This window comes from Anabrus simplex, chromosome 4 (genome assembly GCF_040414725.1).
Source record: "Anabrus simplex isolate iqAnaSimp1 chromosome 4, ASM4041472v1, whole genome shotgun sequence".
In the NCBI taxonomy this organism is placed as follows: domain Eukaryota; kingdom Metazoa; phylum Arthropoda; class Insecta; order Orthoptera; family Tettigoniidae; genus Anabrus; species Anabrus simplex.
Window position 1 is genome coordinate 146,725,359 of NC_090268.1, and position 21,358 is coordinate 146,746,716.

Consider the following 21,358-nt stretch of genomic DNA (forward strand, 5'->3'; position numbering starts at 1 on the left):
TGGTAGACTGATGTCTATCTCCGTAGCGTAACGGTTAGTGTGGTTAGCTGCCGTCCTCAGGGGCCCGAGTTCGATGCCCGGTACTGCCAGAAATTTAAGAATGGCAGGAGGGCTGGTATGTGGTTGAAATGGTACATGCAGCTCACCTCCATTGGGGGTGTGCCTGAAAAGAGCTGCATCACCTCGGGATGAGGACACGAGTTTACATTTTTTTTTAACCGTTGGGCTCGATGAAGAAAGCAATGGGAAACTACCTCACTCGTCAGTTCGCTACGTATGTGAACCTAGGCTACCTATGATAGATGATGGAGGAGCTTTAGAGGATTCTACCAGCCTTCGAGCCAAGTAATCAACAAACACCAACTTATAATTATTGAATATATCTTAGTAATATGAAATGATGTTAAGCGACTTAGAAATCGTTTGGGTAGACATTTTTCATGGACATTTCCAAAGGCTATAAATTCTAAGTAAAAAGATTAGTGTAGATAAAAAAACTAACAATTTATCATACTGCAGCATTTTATCAGAGCTTAAGACATTTCTGTACCATGAATTAACATTGTATAGTTACGTATATTTACAATAAACATCAGGATTTGGATGTATGTTACAGTTCAACAACCTACCAGAGTTCAAGGAGAAATTCTCCAAATTCTTCTTCGTATTCACATAATTAATGCCTTGTTATCTTTATTTTCTGCTTGTAATGTCTCGGGGAAAATATTTTACTTAAAAATAGTTGTCAAAGATGTTAACATCAAAGAGTTTCAAAGGAATAATTTTAATGTCTTGTGATATATGGATGTTGAAGAATATGAGTGAGAGGAAGCCATCGCGGAGTGGGGGAACTCCGGAGTAATTACTGTACACAAAGAATATCAAAGTGGAATGGATCATCACCGTGTTTGAGAGCATTGGTGCGTACAGCCAAAGATCCGGAGAGGAGTCCACGGCCGGATATGACCTTCCGTTTCATCTATAGTCATTCAAATCTGTAGTAATACGGGCGAGGTCCCCGTGACAATAGAATTTCTTTTGTACTTTCCCGGTGTAATGAACAGGTTCTTCTGAAGGACAACTTCTTTTAAATACAGTTCAAAGATATTGTCTGAATTTTATACCCGTTTCTTTGTTTACCCTCAGTTTATTAGAATAACTTCTTAAGTATGTCTGAAGGACAATGTTTACTTCAAGGATATCGTATGAATTTTATACACCAAATTATGTTCGTCCTATAGTAAATGAAATCTCTTTAGTGTGCCTTAAATATATTAATTGAAAAAGCATTTCGCCCAACTTGGTTTTGAAATAAGCTTATTATTACAATGCCATTCTTGAGAGATATAGTCTGAAGATAATTTTGTAGGTACTGTTAAAATTACTTAAATGTCAAAAGAGGCTCTAGATGGACTTGCACTGCTCTTCTTGGTGTTCATTACATTTAGGCTACTGTACTGATATCAACTCGCCAACATTTTCAGAATAAAACTCGCCGCTGAGAAATTAAAAATGGTTAAACAGCTGTATTAACAGTGATGAAATCTCTTATTTTAGTGAACTTTTGAATATGACTAAGCAATAGGTATAAATTCAAAGCTAAATAAATTTTGTTGCTGAACAATTCTTGAGAAGGTTTCGATTCAGCCACAAGTGGTTGCATTTGCTGTCCATAGTATTCAAGAAAAGCAAACTATAAACAAGTGTTTCAGCAAAGGGAATGAAATGCAATTTTAAAAAATCAAAATGGTAGTTATAATAACTCTAGCCTAATTAACACAAGGTTTCAAACACCTAATAAGTAACTTAGCAAATTTTAATACAGATGAAAGGAGTGTTTAATTCTATTTTTTTTATCGGTCCGCTAACAGCATGTTTTATTTATGCCGGTACGGCGTACCATATCAACTACAAATCAGTGTTCTAAACCCCATTGTGCAAAAGATAACTCAAGGAAGCAAATCTGCCAAATAGAATCGCTGTAGATGAAACATAAGAGAGTAAGGAACAGCATTTGTTAAGTTCTTTTTGGATTGTCCGGTGCTTGGCTGAGTATTCAGCGTGCTGGCTTTCGATTCAGAGGGCCCTGGGTTCGATTTATACACTTCTTTTCATCTTGACACCATACACGACACTACCAACCAGCACAGAAACACGCAAAGTGAATACGTCCCTCCAAATTAATTGGCGTCAAGAGGTGCATCTGACCGTAAAACTGAACCAAGTCCACATCGAGTACCGACCCCATGAGATTGGGAAAAAGGCCACGAAGAAGAAGGGAAAAAAAAGTTTTCTCTGGATGCGCCTGATATGACCTCTCTGTAGGTCCTGTTGTTTCATGTGTGATTGCTATTTCTTTTGATATAAAACGTGTTGAAGAGATAGGTGTAAGTAAACCTGGCTGCGCACATCTAGTACTGTGTATGTAGCCAAGTGTAATTTTCAGAAACGTTACCCCTCCCTGTTACCAATTGTCTCGAATTTACCCTTGCAGATTACTGGCTATTACTTCTAGGATCATAGACCAGAGGACTTACAGTTTACGTGGATTCTGAACTACAAGGAAAGTGCTTTCTTTCCATTTCGTAAATTTCATAGGGCCTACTCACTGACTGGTATTTGAAACATGGCTGCCTTTAAAAAAAAAAGAGCCAACGACGTTGTTACTGATCTTTTGGACCCTGTATTAAACTAAGATGATGCTGCTGCTACTGATGATGATGATGATGATTGCAGCTTCAAGGCGCCAACAATTGAGATATACCGTAACGAAAAGTGAATATCTTGAATGGTAATTCTATAATATTTTTCTATTAGTGTGAAATAATATTTTGTTGGTTTGTCTCTCCTCATTCTTTCTTTCTCTCTCTCCTTCTTTTGATTATTTTTTTCCTTTTATCCCACTCCTCGCTTATTATTGCTATAATTCTAATATTGTTAGGGAAATGCAGTGACCTACCGGATTTGACATTTTCTTTTCACAGCTGACGCACCACAACACTTGAAAATTACTCCTCGGCATTCTCCTGCTGTACTGTAGGTGCGTCATGGTCTGACTTCATCGACTGTCATCATGAGAAGTCGGTCTTGCGCCACTCAATTTACAAAGAAGGAAGAGTAAAGAAATGAATATTAACAAGTTACATTCCTGCATAATTCGTCAAGTCGTACCTTAAGAAACATCGTACACACTGTAGTTGCCAATGTTTCCAATACGAATGAAATCGCAAACAGAGGCTTATTTTCAAAAAATTGTACTACGGTCTAGGGGCAGCGAGCCTGCCTTTTATCGGCAAACCTCGGATTCGATTCCCGGCCAGGACAGGGAATTCTACCTGGATCTAAGGGTTGGTTCGAGATCCACTCAGCCTAAGTGACAACAGCTGAGGAGCTATCTGACAGATAACAGCCCCGGTCCAGAGAGCTGAGATTAACGGCCGAGAGGATTCACCGCGTTAACCACGCGTACCTCGTAATATGCAGGCCTTCGGGCTGAGCACCGGTCACGTGCTATGCCAAGGCCTATGAGAGGTGTAGTGCCATAGATTTATTATTATTATTATTTTTTTGTGTGACAGTAATTAGCCAGCCCCATGGTGTTGGAGTAGCGTGCCTGCCACCAGCCCCGGGTTTGATTCCCAGCCAGGTCAGGGAATTTACCTATATTTGAGGGCTGGTTCGAGGTCCATTCAGCCGACGTGATTATATCTGATGGTGAGATAGTGGCCCTGCTCTAAAAAGCCACGAATAACGGCCGACCACGAACCTGCTACGCAGGCGTAGCAGGGGGAGAGGTGATACTCCCACGTGGCGCGTCCCAGGTGGCGGATAGGGGGGTCCTAACCGGCTTGCCGGCGGACTTGAGGGAAATAAAATACCTCTCGCGGACCAAACACACACCCCCTGTGGGTGGGGGAGGCTGACGAATAATACACCCACGGTATCCCCTGCCTGTCGTGCGAGGCGACTAAAAGGGGCGACCAAGGGATGAATGAATTAGGACCATGCAACTACTTTTGATTCGTACCATCATGCGGGGAACACCATGGGTTGCATGTACTTGCGAGTAGTATCACTAATATGGTACTAAATATGTTTGTGATTCGTTGCAGTAAAAAGCCTGGCCTGGTGGATTCCAGTACCCGTGCGTTGTACCCATGTGGGCAACACCGCCGGTCTGGGCGTAGCCTGTGAGTTGTACCACTATATGAGCGACACCGTGGGTCTGCGTTGCCTGTGATTAGTACTCACTATGTGCGGAACACTACGGGGCCCTTGGGACCGGCACCCGTGACTAGTACCCTAGGTGAGGAAACTCATCGGTTTGCGTTGGCTGTAAGTGACGCCATTGTGTGCGAAACACCATAGGTCTGCGTTACCTGTACGAAGTACAATACTTGTGAGTAGTACTATCTTTTGTGGAACACCGTGAGTCTTCGCTACTTCTGATTAATACCCCAACATGACACATACCATGGTTCTATTTTACTCGCGACATGTACCATTCTGTGGGGCCTTAGACGTGGATTTTGCACCCCCTTTAGACACCAAGCATCATTGTGCTTTATAAGTGGTACCTTGGTCGGTAATACTGTTATTTTCGTTCTCTATTGAATCCGATCCACTGGTTTTTGTTTTTGTTTGTTTTGTGTTTTGTTGGGTTCCTGTCCATCCATTCATTCTTCATGACATTTTTTATTTTTATTTTGGTCAGTGGATGCCTTTGTAATTTTTGTTCTTTCATTTCGTACCATTAGGGGCCGATGACCTTCGCTGTTAGGCCCCTTAAAACAACAAGCATCATCATCATCATCAATAACGGCCGAGAGGATTCGTCGTGCCGACCACATGACACCTCGTAATATGTAGGCCTTCGGGTTGAGCAGCGGCCGCTTGGTAGGCCATGGCTCTTCGGGGCTGCTGTGCCATAAGCCTTAGGTTATTTTTTGTTGTTGCCAAGATTATGGTGTGGAGAACTCTCTACCTCATGATTTCTCTACTTATTACAGCAAGACATTATATATCTCGTAGTATTTTAAATGTGATTTATAATAATATGTTCCTACAATTTTGTTTGTTTCAGACCACCATTAAAGTGTATGCCCGATGTCTGCGGCCGGATATTGAATACAAGACGCTGAGCATCACTTTTCAGACGACATGCCGTGAAGTGGTGACTTCCCTCCTTAACAAATACCGAATGCGCCTTCGTGATCCCAACCTCTTCTACCTCACCATGGAAGTCACTGTCAGAAAAGCAGGTAAGTTAAAGCAGCAACCTGCTATTATGCAATTTTCAACTCAGGAACCACGTCGACATTACTAAAACTTTTCCAAGTGTAGCTTAGCTACGACAGCGCACTGAAGCGGATTTAGAAGCCAAATCACTACTAACAAATCGGCTGCTCATTTATGAATTTCACAGAAAAAAATAGAAGACTGAACCTGTCTCATACACCATTCGTCTCGCTTGCTTCTTTTTATATCAATAAGATACTTGCAGAAATGCAAAGTCATTATTTTAGACGACAGTTGTGTGGTAAAGCAGAGACGTGCCTACTCTTTACCTGGAGGCTCTAGGCCAGGGATGGCAAAATCCTTACCGACTCGCGTGTCAATGGTCTTGTTTATTACATTTTACTCTCTAGTGTGCCGTCGGTTATTTCCCTTCAGAATCACCATGAAACCCCTCATTTGACTTCATTTAGGCATTAGATTGCATTACATATAAATCCATTCGACTGAATATATCATGAGTTTATTTTGCAAACATCAGTCAGAATTACATTTTAAAAAAGAGGTTAATTGTAATGATAAGGTATTTTTTTGCTTTAACCTAATAAAAGTTGTAAAACATATGTCCATAGAATTAATTGATATTTATTAAAACGTAATGTTAAAATATGCTATGTTGCTGGATTTTCGACCTATTTATTACATGTTGAAAAATGAAAACCTACAACCTGTTTTCCAATCAATGACCGGGTCAGGGATGTAATGAATGAAGCAGATATGGGCTATTAGTACGATGGGGTCGCCACTCCCAAAGTGATTTATTAATGACTCATAGATGCTATGAAATGAGAATGGAGAGTGTTGCTGGAATGAAAGATGACAGGATAAACCGGAGTATCCGAAGAAAAACCTGTCCCGCCTCCGCTTTGTCCAGCACAAATCTCACATGGAGTGACCGGGATTTGAACCACAGTATCCAGCGGTGAGAGGCCGACGCGCTGCCGTCTGAGCCACGCCACGGAGGCTCTTTTACGTGTTAAGAAACATTAAAATATGTTAATATGTTGTCTGACGTGCCAGAAGTCGTGTTCGCGTGTCACCTAGTGGCACGCGTGTCATAGGTTCGCCATCCCTGCTCTAGGCTCTAATGTTTATTATTATTTTATTTGTTCTTCCTCAGACGTTTGAGGTTGCTAAATCGAAAATACTCATCATCATCATCATCATCTGTTTACCCTCCAGGTTCGGCTTTTCCCTCGGACTCAGCGAGGGATCCCACCTCTACCGCCTCAAGGGCAGTGTCCTGGAGCTTCAGACTCTTGGTCGGGGGATACAACTGGGGAGAATGACCAGTACCTCGCTCAGGCGGCCTCACCTGCTAAGCTGAACAGGGGCCTTGTGGAGGGATGGGAAGATTGGAAGGGATAGGCAAGGAGGAGGGAATGAAGCGGCCGTGGCCTTAAGTTAGGTACCATCCCGGCATTCGCCTGGAGGAGAAGTGGGAAACCACGGAAAACCACTTCCAGGATGGCTGAGGTGGGAATCGAACCCACCTCTACTCAGTTGACCTCACGAGGCTGAGTGGACCCCGTTCCAGCCCTCGTACCACTTTTCAAATTTCGTGGCAGAGCCGGGAATCGAACCCGGACCTCCGGGGGTGGCAGCTAATCACACTAACCACTACACCACAGAGGCGGACGAAAATACTCATACAATACAAAAATCTAGGTACAACTTAGAATAAAAAGATACACAGTAAATCTATTGATAATGTAAATAAAGCAGTCCTTAGTGACAAAGGTACTGTAGGCTATATAGGAGCACATAAAATAATAAAAATGCTTAATGATTTAATTAGAGAGTGGTGCATAGAGGTGATGTCTCAAGATTGATATCAAGGCTTTCAGTGTATGTATGCCCTGGCTCACAGTGGTCTTATTCGGCACTAGTAGCGGCGATTGGGGGTGGGGGCAGTCGCCCCCTACCCTTGCGGAGAAAGCATTACTTTTTTTTCTATTTTAGCCAGCTGAAACTAGGAATTATTACAACAAACAATTTGTACAAGCCTTGTTGTCTTATCAACTAATTATTTCCTGTATATTCTTTAACAAACTGTTCAAAAAATATTCGTGGAAATACGCAAAAAAAAAAAAAAAAAAGAAGTCGTTCGTCGCGACTAACCGATTTGTATAGCACCACAGCAAGTAGTGGACACTTTGCATGTGCTCTGAGGAAGGGTAGCAGGGGGTTTATATCTTTTGCCGACGTCATGGACACTGGGGTATGATTCGCTCACTTGCCACGCGCATTCGTCAGTCTGGCAGTCTCTTTAGCTTCTTAGTGTGCAGTCAAATACTAAATTACTTTTAATTGTATAATCACGCCTTACTTCTATTTAATTGTAATGCATATGTAATATTGTTCATTTGGTGAAAGTTTTATTGTATAGCCTTAAATCAGAATCTTAGTATTATTACCGCACTTAAGTCGGTAAACTGTCACCGTTTACCTCTCTGTCGAAATTCGCTCAGAGATCTTCAAGAAACTTACCATTTTGTAGTTTTTCTGCTTTGTGTATATATTCCGCCCGCCCCCACCCCATCGCACAAACCCGGGTATTTTTTGTTTTCTCTAATTCTCAATTGCCGCTACTGTTCGGCACACCGAAGCGTCATAAGTAGGCGACCAGTAGTTTAGGACGTCCTCAAGGTTGTACTTCAAATTGTTATGAATGAAAAACATAACGTGATGCCATAGTACTTTTTACATTTAAGTAAAGAAAAATACTATTAGCTTCTCTCAGAGTTAAAACTTCTTAATAATCCTTTGTTCAAGAAATACTTTAATTGTTGTTAAATTTACGTTTTTTTCTTTCCAGGTGTGAGGACAGTGTTGGTTTTAGATGAAGAGGCGCGCCCCGCAGCCTTGCAGTCTTGCCATCCCCGCGGTGATTCACGGTGAGTGCTTCATTTCATCTACTTACTAAAAATGAATGTGGTCAGAGTGTGTAAGCAGTCATATTTATTGTCGGACGCAGCGTGTAGGAATACGGTGTTAGTCAAAGTATGCAATGGAAAGGCTTGGGAAAACGTAGCATTTCTAGAAATTGTCCATCGTTAATGGACGGTCGGCCTCAAGATCGCGGGTTCAAACCCCGCAAGGGTAATAGTAGTTTTGAAGGACGGATAAGAGGTTCATTCGGTAGTCTACACCAATAAAAGATCTTGAGAATTCTCGAGAAAACTCAGTGGTAAGTCGCCCTGTAGAATTTCGGTTTCTCGTGTCATGTGGTAAAGGAAAACATAACGAAGAAATATTAATGACTTGTTGACCGAGCTCGATAGCTGCAGTCGCTTAAGTTCGGCCAGTATCCAGTATTCGGGAGATAGTGGGTTCGAACCCCACTGTCGGCGGCCCTGAAGGTGGTTTTCCGTGGTTTCCCATTTACACACCAATCAAGGCCACGGGCGCTTCCTTCCCACTCCTAGCTCTTTCCTGTCCCATCGTCGCCATAAAACCTATCTGTGTCGGTGCGACGTAAAGCCAATAGCAAAAAAACAAAACAAAAAAAAAGAGACTTTTGGTAGCCGAAATAGCGACAAATCAAAGTGCCTGTACGTCTGTAGCCATACAATCTATTATTATTATTATTATTATTATTATTATTATTATTATTATTATTATTATTATCATCATCATTTTGTCATCGTCATCAGTTGACATCTTCCTATAGCTCAGCGTACTATTTATCTGAATTTGGGTTTTTGTAATTATTACAATATTAAAAATGATAAAAAGTAATAATCTATTTTTATGGTTTACGGAGACGCGGAGGTGCCGGAACTTTGTCCCACAGGAGGTCTTTTACGTGCCACTAAATCTATCAACATGAGATTGGAGTATTTGAGCACCTTCAAATGCCATGTTACTGAGTGGGGGGGATTGAACCTGCCAACTTTGGCTCAGAAGACCAACTTTCATAGGCTACCATCTGCAACATTCAATTCACCTAAACAATATTTTTGATCAGCTGACCTGAGTGGCCCAATTGGATAGTTGTTGTTGTTTTGTTCCAAGAGCAGGTTCCATCCAGCTGTACTGGTGACATTTCAGAGAGTTTTAAATGCAACAACTATGAATGGCATCCAGTTGGTTAAAAAAAATCTCCTGCAGAACAGAATGCTGATATTCTAGCATCTCTTAAAACCTATAGTAATTGTTAGGATGGTAGAAAATAACAGCCTGGCTATTTATTCCCCAGTCTATCAATTCCCTTGTTCACATGTAACATACCAAGTTACCAAATTAGAGTCTAATGTATGGTAGACAGATGTAGCCAAGTGTTGAATACTAATAGTTTTTTTCTTGTGATGTTTGTGTTGCAGATTCTCTTTGCAGACAAGGCGAGGTGGCCTGGTTAAAGTTTACGACAGCGTCCTCATGCCAGGGGTGAGTAGTTGATTGTTTTATAAAACAACATCAAACACGTTTACGTCTCCACAAACTAGAGAAGCAGCTATGAAAGACACATTCACTTCAGCACTCACTCTTGTCTACTGTTTACTTTACTTCTAAAGTGGGTCGATAGTGTTACCCATTTGAGTTGTCTGAATTATAAACAAACAGCTAAAGAGTAGTAGTCTCCATTTATATATCCAGTAAATATCCAGAGAGTGTTCTCAGTATAACTTTCAACATTGTCTTCCTAGTTTAAAATACTCTCAAGTGGGAGAATTTACTGTGACAGTCACAGGGGCATTTCCCTTTATGCTCACTACTGATAGAATGTGCTTGGTAAACTCCCAAATAGGGACAAACATTATTTCTACTGAATTTGCAGAACTCGTTTCCAATTTTTAGGATAACAGGTATCCAAAATCTTTCATTTTCCTATAATGTAAAGTAATAAAGATCAAAGTCATCTCCATACAGGCCATGAAGGTCCTTGGAGGAGTAGAAGGTACAATTCATGATAGCAAACTAAATTTCTCTTTTCATATAGACCAAGTTAAATCCTGTGCTATGAGGTCACTTGGACTTTTGTTCAGATTTACTGACATTTGTGATGTAAATGCTCTTAAATAAGACATCTGTACTTATGTTCTTCCTATCAGGGTGCAAAATCACGGGGAGGAAGGGATGGTTCCCCCCCCCACCGGTTATTTTATCTCAAAGGTTCCCCCCCCACTAAAATTGCCCAGGGGGAATTCACTCATTATAAAATGAGGAAAATGTAACACATATATTACTGAAACCAATGTATTTTACTGTGCATATCTTCATAAAAATATCAAGAATAATACAGATGAGATAGAAATAATAGGATGACTGCCAGACCCTGAGCAATAAGGAAACACAGCGGTGGCAACTCCGCACATGCAGCCTATTTTTCATGCTTCATTGTGGCAAGTCCATCTGAAACCCGGGAATAATTTTCCATTGAACATCATTCTTTTTATAACAAGAGAATTCAAACAAAAACATTTTAAATATACCCTTTAAGGGGGAGGGGGTAATTTACTTAGAAGGGAAGTATATACCCCTATGTACTGTTTCAAATAAACACTAGTAGTTAAGCCCTACGATCCTTCTACCCCCCACCATTTTTTTCCAATTTTGCACCTGGCTTCCTATCAATGATTTCTGCTCCCTCATCTGGTCATCAGCTCCCCCACAAATGTTAATCAAATTAACTGCATACTTTCATTCTTTGCATATGTTATGAAGGTCTGGTGAGACAGTATAGTAACCACAAATTCTATCATATTTCAACATCCTGGCCCTGAGTAGACATCTACAATGCATAGATCTCTGCTTTCTCCACAGAATTGTTAATGGTACTTGTAAATGCACATCTTTGTTATCTCATTTCCTGTTACATGTTCATCCATGCAGGATCTGAGGTAGACCACTATTTCATACTCCTTGTGTGCACCTAACATTCCAGCAACAGTGTGTATTCTATCGCCTTCCCACAACATCAATTGCCCTGCATGAAATTGACATCTTCATTCCCATTCATCTCTTCAAAACCAAACTAATACGTATACTAAAGGAGTAAGCTCTCGATTCTCTGTTGACAACCTGGCCAGAACATTACTAGTGACTATATGTTTTTCCCCTTGTTATATGTTTTATTTATTTAATTTCTAAAGAATTGGTTAATAATAATAACCCAAACCAAACCAAACCAAACCAAACCCCATCATGGCACTACAGTCCTTGATAGTCCTTGGTTCCCATCTTGACACCAGACAAGTGCCAGGACTGTACCTTAATTAAAATGAAGGTTGCAACCTTCTCCATTCTGTTGTTGCCTAAACCAGTTTGTGATAGTGTAACACTGAACTGCTAAAAAATCAGTATTTAAATTTTTATTGTGTTAAATAATAAACAAATATATTGATGAGTAATTGAATTAGAGATACCTGCCTGGTAGCGTGTAGGACCACCTTTTGCCCTATTGAGGACAGTGATGCAGGGTGATATGGGCTTGACAAGACATCGGAAGCATTGGGAAGACAAATGGCTGATCCACGACCGCAGCACAGCCTCCCATAATGCATGGAGATTTGTCGGAACAATATCCAGGGTACACATATCCTTCTTGACAGCATCCCAGATGTCTTCAATAGGTTTGGGGTTGGTTGACTTGGAGAACTAGGCGAGCAACCTCATGCCCATGCAGTGTTAATCAAACCAATCAGCCGCAATTCAGGTGCAATCATGAGTGAATAATCTTGCTACGGAGTAGGTCTCTTGCAGGGTGCTGATGGTAAAACAAGTAGGTGGACATGATCTGTCAGCAGGTTCCTGTATCGTTCAGGGATGTTGGCTGATGTACCAGGGATCACATTTCATCTCGCATGAAGTTTTCATACGAGGACACCCCCATCACCTGAATTTCACCTTGCTGGCATGAGGGATCCATGTGCTTGGCTATGTATCCTGTCACTAGTGTGTACCAAATGATACCTGGACTCATCTGTCCAAGTGATCTTTTACCAAGCTTCAAGAGTTCAATGGCGATGTTCCTTTCCCCATGTCGGTCTTTGTGCCTAGTGACATGCTGTGTGGGGTGGCCCACTCTGTGGGACAGTAGCTTCTCTACCCCATTGCGAGGAAATGGTTCTGGTGGTACGTTTGCTGACACGTCATCGTTCTGTAGCATTGAATTTGTGAGTGATCTGCTGCAATGTGACCTGTCTTATCTGCTCTTACCATCTGAGCTAGCAGGTAGCAACTCCTGTAATCATTATGTACGTAATGTCAGTAGACCCTGACGATAGTGGTTTTTTCCCAAATCCACATACTTGTAATACCCTCTTGACACAGTGGCCAGTGGAAACCTAAGTACCTGCAAGAATTTGGAGAAAGGATAGTCCATATACCTGGAACCCATAATCTGGCTGCCATCAAATGCACTGAGATCTCATGTCTTACCAATCTTGTGCTTAACTCATATGGCCAGTAACAGGTCTGACGGCATTGCAGTCATGTGTCAAATTGTACTATTATATTTGACAAGTTAACTACACAGCCATTTGTCCAGAACAGCAGCTAACTCTAATTCAATTGCTCATCTGTGAATACTGACTCTCTATTTTGAATTTACATTTAGAACTGGCATTTTATTATGAGGTAATGAATAAGTAACTTACAAACATGTATAGTATTACATTTTGTTAAGACTGGTGTCTGTGCTGTTAGTAAATTCAAAACAATTTAATCATTATCATTACTTTAGCAGATTTCTTTTATAGGAAATGCAAATGAACACTTTTTCCTAACTCCTCATCTTTATTGTTTACAGTCTAAGTACAAGAGCCTGCTGATATCAGATCGAACGACAGTGGATGATCTCATTCAGATCCTACTTAACTACTACAACAGCAAGGAGAGGGTAGAGCAGTTCTCACTGTATGAGGTGTGCCAGAGCCAGGAGTACCAGCGTAAGCTGCATCCTGATGACTGCCCTCTACAGGTCCAAAACTGCTGGGTCAGCACTCTCGAATTCCACTTCCTTATTCGTCGCAATCTGCACGACTTAAGGCCGCGCAGAAAGGTAATATATTTTTCCTTCCAGTGGGAATAAGGAAGTATTTCATTTACTGCTTGCTTCCCATACTTCTAAGAAAAGTATCACATACCTATTAGTGGTTTGTTTGCTCTTTGGCACAGGAAGACATCACAAAGTCTTCTGTTGATTTGTTTCTCAATTTTGGTACCAGTATTCGTCTTTAGAGTTCAAATAAGTCTAAAGATTTTAAGAAATTCACTGTCAGATTTAAATTACAATTGAATGAAATTTTAAAAGAAGAGAATTTCCTATTTGCGGATAACTGCACATTAGTTTAGTATATACATGTTTGATAAAAATATTTAGAACATATATTTTTTATTTCTTTATTTTAGACAAAATAATTTTTATGAGGTTGTAACCATCCAGTAACCGTTGTTATAAGGCAGATGTCTGGTGATGGTTCTGATTATTGTTTTAATGGGAAGTACAGCTGGGCAATCATCCCTGCTTAACACTAATCAGGGTTTTAAAGAAATTAAAAAAATAGAGGAGTTCAGATGCTTCAAAGGATGAGGGTCTCATCAAAAGAAAAGAAAGGACCATGAAGGGCTTAAAAATTATTCTCTAGGTTTTGCAAACCTAATACTGTCAGCATCAGAAGAGGACAACAGTTCACCAAGGAAGGTCAGATAGGAAAGATGAAAATGAGCAGTCTGGCACAAGTAAGTGGAAAGAATACCAGGTTGAGCTAGGTTCCCATGATAACCAATCTGCACAGTTTGAGAAACCCTTTTACAACAGCCAGGGCATATTAGTGGATGTATTGTACCTCCCCTGTCACTGAAGAAAGAAAAATAATCCAAAAGTTGTACCACAAGGAAATGAAAAGGAACATTGAAAGCTGAATAGATGATTGTACAATTCTATAAATGTCAATCATGTGGAAGTAAACATCAAAGTCCCAGACAGAAGGAGAGGGAGAAGAGGAAAAAGAAAAAAGGAAGAAGAAATTGGTTTTAGTTCTTGAAAAATGTAGTACCATGACTCTCAGGAAGAAAAGGAGTTGATTCAGAAGGCTAGACAAAAATAACACTTAGATAATAGTACAAGTAAAAATAAGAGAGTCTTGCATTGCTAAGTGGATGCAATGCCAGGCTCACCTAGCGGCCCTTGGTTGCTGGACATGTTTAACAAATTGTAAATATTAGGGAGAAACTATTGGAGTACCGGTAGCTTCATCCTGAAAATATCTGCGATTCTTTTGATATTCCATTTTGGATAAAATTATATATAAGCACTTTACATTTAATTCATTTTTAGGCTCCGTGGACTCCAGAACTACCTTCTATTCCCAGTTCTTCTCGACACCATGTGCAGGAAGAGGAGCAACAAAGTTCTTCTTCGAGCGACTTGGAAACCAGTCGCCTCAGCAGTTCATCCTGCGCTGATTACGAGAATTACTTTTATATCTGAGCTCCATTCCAGCTTGGAAATAGTAAGTTTCTTGTAAAATTTCTGTGTTTATGCTGGTGGGGAAGCTAGCTGAGATACATGTAAGAAAGCACACATATGGCAGTAGTAATAATTTATTTAAGTACATATTATGTGGTTAGGAAAGGGTAGTGCAGTCCTCTTCAACTTAGTAGACATTGATAATGGAGAGGAATAAAGAAGTGGCAAATCATGTCATATACAGGATGTATCAAACTCAATAGCAAAACTTCTGGAATGGATTCGTCATATGTGATGCTCGCAAGGAAACCATACCTTAAGTCAGGAAACTGTAGTTTTGGTAAATTTGCAATCATTTTTGTGAAAACCAGAAGTCCCTAGCTTAAAAACTGATCATTTTATATAACTTAGAAGTTGGTAAGATAGAATTTATTGAATTTCGAGAAAATCTAATGGAAAGTGAGGTATAGTACTCCAATAAAATATTAAGGATTTAAGGAAAGTTGACTGATTCACTTCATAAAGGAATTTGCATATTTTCTTTGTATATTAAAATAATTTGCTTAAATGTTTAGAAGTTTTATTCTCTATAAGTGAAATATTTAAACATGTTCAGAATTTTTAAAAAAGTGAAACAGAAAGTTTAAGTCCTGCGACGCTCAAATAACGCAGAAGTTCTGTCTTAAGATGTACAGATAAGATTAGGACACAATAATTATAATATTAGTGGCAATGCTATGTTAGTAATAATAATAATAATAATAATAATAATAATAATAATAATAATAATAATATTTGATGTTTTTAAAGATGTTCTGAACGTACACACAGTCAGTATCCAATTACAGATTTACATTAGTAACCTTTCTTTCATCCTGTAGTAACAAAACTAAATTGTTCCTCATTTTTCAGGAATGTTGTTAATTATGTATCTTTTCCTTTTGCACACACAAACCGTTTTGCTACTTGGCTTGAGTTCAGTGCCGTAATGTCACCTGGCCATGGGCACAACAAATCCCTTGTTTCTGCTATGCAGCGCTCTCGAATGTTGTTGAACAGATATTTCATCCTTTCTGCAGTCATACCTCTTACTTCAAACTTCTTAGGTAGGTTCTGAGGGAGACAATATGCCTTGCAAAACTTCACATTTACAGTTGGACTACCGTATCCAATTTTTGTTGACAAATAATGTGAAAAATGACTGAAAGATGTGATCCGAGGAACTATTTTCTTATCACAAGCAGTAAACATCTGTTGTCAGTCATACATATTTACTAACAGCTTGCCATTTTCTTTTCTGATGATAACAGCTTTGCTAAGTTTTGACTGAGGGGTGCTATCTTCAGTTACTGATGATGAGTAGTATGTAGAAAAATTACAATTTTGAGGTCGACATGCTACATCAACAGTCAGAAATGTGTTAAAATTGTGTTGAACTATATATCTACAATTACAAAAATGGCCAACTCTTTGCGACAAGCATGGTCAATTTCAGATCAGCAAATACGAGTGTTGGGATTCAGTCATGTGAAAATTGAACCACTGATATCCTACTTCCTATTAATGGGCGAGTTTTAGTTGGTTTCAGTAGTGCTTGTGAAATCTTTCTAAAGAACCATTTTGAACATTTTTAGTGTAATACAACTAGACAGGACAAAAGACTAGATAGAACACAGAATGTTTCTGCACAAGTTTGTACCTTTATGTTTCAAAAATAAAATTGTATTCATTTTTATATATTTAAAGATTAAGTTACTGTGTAATAAAATACAGCACCATAGTCATCAACATTCATGTTATCCTACTTGAAAAAAAAAAAAACCACCTTAAACACTCATGTGAAGAGTCTAGGGAAAGGTGTAGATTTATTACAAAAATGGTCTATTCCACATATTGGTTACAAAACTGGCCAATTACATTTTTTCTTTAAGAATAACCAATAATTTAATTAATTAATTAATTACATGTAAAATAACCAATAATCCTTAAAACTTTCAGATAAAGTTAAACTTGACTTAGTTATTAAATCTATCTCTTAATCTATACTAAAAAACCACATTCATAATTATTGTCCTTAATAGGTAAAAGGAAAAAATCAGATTGAGATGGCTATCTTTGTAACCATGCTACACAATTTCTGATGTTAAGATTTTACTTTTTATTTTTTATTTTTTATTGTTTCTTCAATATATTTAAAGTCTCATACACAGAATATCTGTAAACTGGATAATAGGGAATTTTATGTGTATTGAGGCAGAGTGAATTAACGCTTCACATTTTCATAACATTGAACATTAACGTTACGGTACACACTTATATAAAAATATGGATTGCACGTATTGACATCTTTTAAGTGGTTTAGTCATGTAAATTAAATTAAATGTATGGTTTAGTCCATTGCTTGATGTGACAAATGTTAGTTTGGTCTAGGAAAGCTGAAATAATTGCATTTTTCCTCAGTAACCAAAAATAAATACTGGTAATTTAATTTGACCATCAACTTGGTAAACAAGTTCACCACCGTGCAACAAGAAAGTATGATAGTCCACTACAAACATGAAAAACCAAAAATATGAGTTCATTAGTCCACTTTCCCTTTTTTATAGTTTTTTCTTATTTTGTACGTTAAATTCAAATTAGGTTAGTTCACTGTAGCCTTGCTTAGTTCACTTTCATCCACTTTGCGTATGGCTATTAACTTTAATGGATGATCAGACTGAATGCCTGTTTTATGCCAAAATGGAAAGTGATTAAGGGTTTCATTCATTTTACTAAAAGGTAGAACTCCTCACTCTTTTCATACTATGGGTTGATAAAAAGAATAGAAATCTCAGGATTTGGAGTCAGTCCACTCTGCTTCTTAATGTCTCAATTTTCATAAAACTTCCTATGTAGGCATAGATATTTGTTGTCGTTGGTATTATTATTATTATTATTATTATTATTATTATTATTATTATTATTATTATTATTATTATTATTATTATTATTATTATTATTATTATTATTATTATTATTATTATTATTATTATTTTTTCATAGCCTTGTCTCTTTTATTTATTTTCAAAATGTATCTGTTTCTTTGCAGACGTGAAATCTAGTTGAGTCGGCTGTGAATGAGATATAGCATGCTTCATCATAGGCAACAAATAACTGCTTAGGTATGCTGGATGTCAGTTCCTGTCCTCAAGAGTATGCTGGTGGAATTGGGTGTGTGATCCTTGTCAAACCTCCAAACTGAAGTATGCTCTTATGGACCTTTGTATATCTTGTTATCCTTTTTGCAGATTTTAGTCACATATATCTGACCTAAATTGACAGATCTAGGCAAATTAGGCCAAGTTATTTACAAGAAATGTTGCTGGAGTGATCAGTTAATGCTTGTGCGAACAAAACAAGGTAAGCTTGCAGAGTGAACACAGCAAACACTGGGGACATTTGCAAGTCTACAAAACATCTACAAATTTGTCAAATATAGCAGCAGTTTCGATTTGGTGAAGAGGGATTATTTTACTAGATCCACAAATCTGAATACTAGCTGATCTAGGCTTATTAAAAAATTACTTTAATTCATAATAAATTATAGTGTTTGGTACCATGTTCAGTGGTTAGGTTGACTTCTGCCGAGACTGTCCTAGGTCCAATTTCCAGTCCTTTCATTGGCATGTGGTAAATAATTCCATTTGTGAGGGCAACTGTGTAATACAAAATAATTAATGGGGATGAAACTCATCATGCAGGTGATTTAACCACCAATACTGTACTGCATTGGCATAGGCAGACCAGGGCTCACCCAGCTAAAGCCACATCCATTCTTAAAGAAATATTTTCAAATTTTAATCAGATTTAAAGCATGAAGAAACAACCCATCTCTGGTGTTTCTATATCACAAGTGGCATAAACATAAATTACTTTTGTCCTACGTCTGATTCGGCGAATGTATTCCTTTGCTGTCAACTGTAACACGAGTGTTGTTAATTAGATGCGGCAACTCACATCAAACGAATCTGTTTCCAGCCACCTCTTAAACAGGTATATTGTAGTCAGCTCCATCTAGTTGATGCTTATTGAGAGCTCAGTCAACTTCAGGTTTTAGTGTTGATCAGTTGAGTTTGGTAGGTGAGTAAAGAAAGGAAAACATATTCAATAAAAAACAATTAAAATATTGCAAACTAGCAGAAAATACAGAGACAGGAATCTGAACTAGGCTTCTGTCCTGTTATTTGTGAATCTTCATCTGCTACCAACCCAAGCTTATATGTGATGAGCATCTTCATGTAAGTTAGTGGCAAGCCCTCCCAATCATGAAATTCTGGCTACACCATTCCTGTTCTGGTACTCTTCTCAAGAAGGTGGCAGGCTTTGTCTATACAAGGCCCTAGAATATTATGCTGCAACAAGATTTGTGTTCATTGATGTGCTATCACAAACTTTGAACTGCTACCCCACCCCCGCATTACCTGTCGATTCAAACCATTTTGCTTTAAATGCCCCATATGAAACATGAAGTGCACATTGGGGTTACCAGCTTGTATTAGGACCAGAATCAGATATCTACATAAAATTATAATATTTAACTATAGATAATAAACACTGCTAAAAAAAATGTAAGCCCATTACTTGCGGCTTACACTTTAATTAAGACTGGAGGTGGTCTTTTTCCACAGATTTCACACTTTGAGAAATTCTTTGAAAAATGCAGTGAATGATATGCTTTTCTTTCTGTAATTAAACTGAGCAATTCAAGTCTTTTAAGCCCATCTTGATTTTTTTTAGTTCCTCTCGTTGAATTATCCAGGACTGTCGTCGATACAGTACTCCACACAGTTTTCAACAGTGACACAGTATGTGAACCTACACAACCGTTCATGGTTGAAGGATTTAAAATCGAACTGGAAGAATGATCGGCTGTAAAAAAATAAATTAAAAACACCTTTTCTAGAGCCACTAGAATTTCATTTCATTATGCTATGAATATTAATATCAGGAAAGTTAATATACCATTATTCGTTTATTAGATGAAGGCTAGGAAAATTGGACATTTCCCATCTAGTCGACAAGTTTGAATGGACTTGCTCACTTTGGCCTGAAACCCAGAGTGTCCATTTGAAAACCAGACTGTTGGCAAACCTATGTGCACAAACTAGTTGCGAGAATGAAGATGTCTAGAAAGGAAATTACAAGTCCAAAACTAATTAACTGCAACATTACAGACTCTGTGACCAAGGGTGTAAGATGAGATGCCCATTGTGTCCCCATATGCTGGTCTTTCTAGAAATTAGTGAGATTTGAACTTGGGACATTCAAGTAGAGAGTCTTGTGGCTAGACCACTGCTCCAGTGTGCCCCCATTCTGAATTATACTATGCTCTTTCATTAAAATCAGGGGCATTTCAAACCCAGCAAAATTTCTTGTGTATGACAATATCTGCAGCCATAGGTTTAACATACATATGGTCTCTTAATCAGTGTCTGAATAATATCTGGATAGTTCAAATTAGTATTTAAAGAAATACATGAATATCGCTAAAGAAGAAGTAACTTCATACTATTTATGCATCCTCTGTGTGTTTGTGTGATGTATTCAGTCATGGACTAAATTTCTTGAAACAAAACATTAATGGCAATTACCAAAGTTTAGTCTCTGATGAGAAGCAAGTGCTTTTCTAAAAATTGAAGTATTTAGTTTTAAGTGTTATTATTGTAAATGTTAGCATGTAAATACATATTGTTTTGTAATTATATTTTTTTAAATAAATCCAAAGATGATTTATATTCATTTTTCCAAACTTCCAGTTCAGTTTAAAACTCTATTTAATAATAATTTGTTAAGTAATTTTTTTTTCCCAATTTGTTTATATTTTTCTTTATGTTTGTGTTTCTGTTTCTTCTGTATATGAATTTGCTTCCTTATCAAATATGTTATTGTATAATACTGTATTTATGTTGTGTATTAACTCCATGAAATTGGAGATATATAAAAGAATGTTACCAGATCTGTACACTTAACAAAGAAAACCACTGTGCTACATCATGCAAAATAGACTTTATTTTATCTTTCCTCACTACTTAGAAAATAATCTCTGCTTTCTCAAGCTGAATTTAGGTTCTTAGAAAGTTTGTAACTATATATTATGAATAATCGGATGAGCCCTAGTCGTAGGCTTTTGCCCTCTTTACCAAGAAGAGATGGGCAATTGTGTTATGGAACAGTGTAGGGATAATTAAATAACCTTTTTAAAAAAAATTGTGAACAGATCAGCCCCATCAACTATTTTGACTTTAGAACTCAGCATATCATGTCATTTATCGTCAGAACTTTTGTGAGGAATTCAGATGGTTTCAAACTTTTAACAAAGGAAACAAGTTGAAAAATATTATATTAATGTTATCTTTTAATATATTTTTATAGTCTTGGTTTCCCACTAAGATTCTGTAGAAGATAAAGAAACCAAAATAGCATTGAAACATTTATGTTCTGGAATTTTCTCTTCCTGAATGAAATGGGCAGCTTAGTTGCATTATGTTTCTTTAACTTCTTTAAGTTAGTCTGTTATAAACAAGAATGTCATCAGCAGCTATACTTACTAAGGTGTCAGGCAGAAACTCAAACTAGACAAAATCTAGAGGAGAGACTTTCATGTATTCA

At 38.1% G+C, this 21,358-nt stretch overlaps 1 protein-coding gene across 2 annotated transcripts in view; it reads left to right on the forward strand.

Annotated features, from left to right (window-relative positions):
* Window positions 1-19,930, forward strand: part of rau (RA domain-containing protein rau) — a 174,534-nt gene extending 154,604 nt beyond the window's left edge. For both annotated transcript variants that reach the window (XM_067145268.2, XM_067145269.2), the window contains 6 exons: window positions 5,084-5,261; window positions 8,114-8,192; window positions 9,621-9,684; window positions 13,049-13,300; window positions 14,579-14,753; window positions 17,799-19,930. In XM_067145268.2, coding sequence (XP_067001369.2) covers window positions 5,084-5,261; window positions 8,114-8,192; window positions 9,621-9,684; window positions 13,049-13,300; window positions 14,579-14,731 — 726 coding nt within the window. In that variant the 3' untranslated portion in view covers window positions 14,732-14,753; window positions 17,799-19,930. The remainder of the gene's footprint in view (window positions 1-5,083; window positions 5,262-8,113; window positions 8,193-9,620; window positions 9,685-13,048; window positions 13,301-14,578; window positions 14,754-17,798) is intronic.
* Window positions 19,931-21,358: the final 1,428 nt, after the last annotated feature.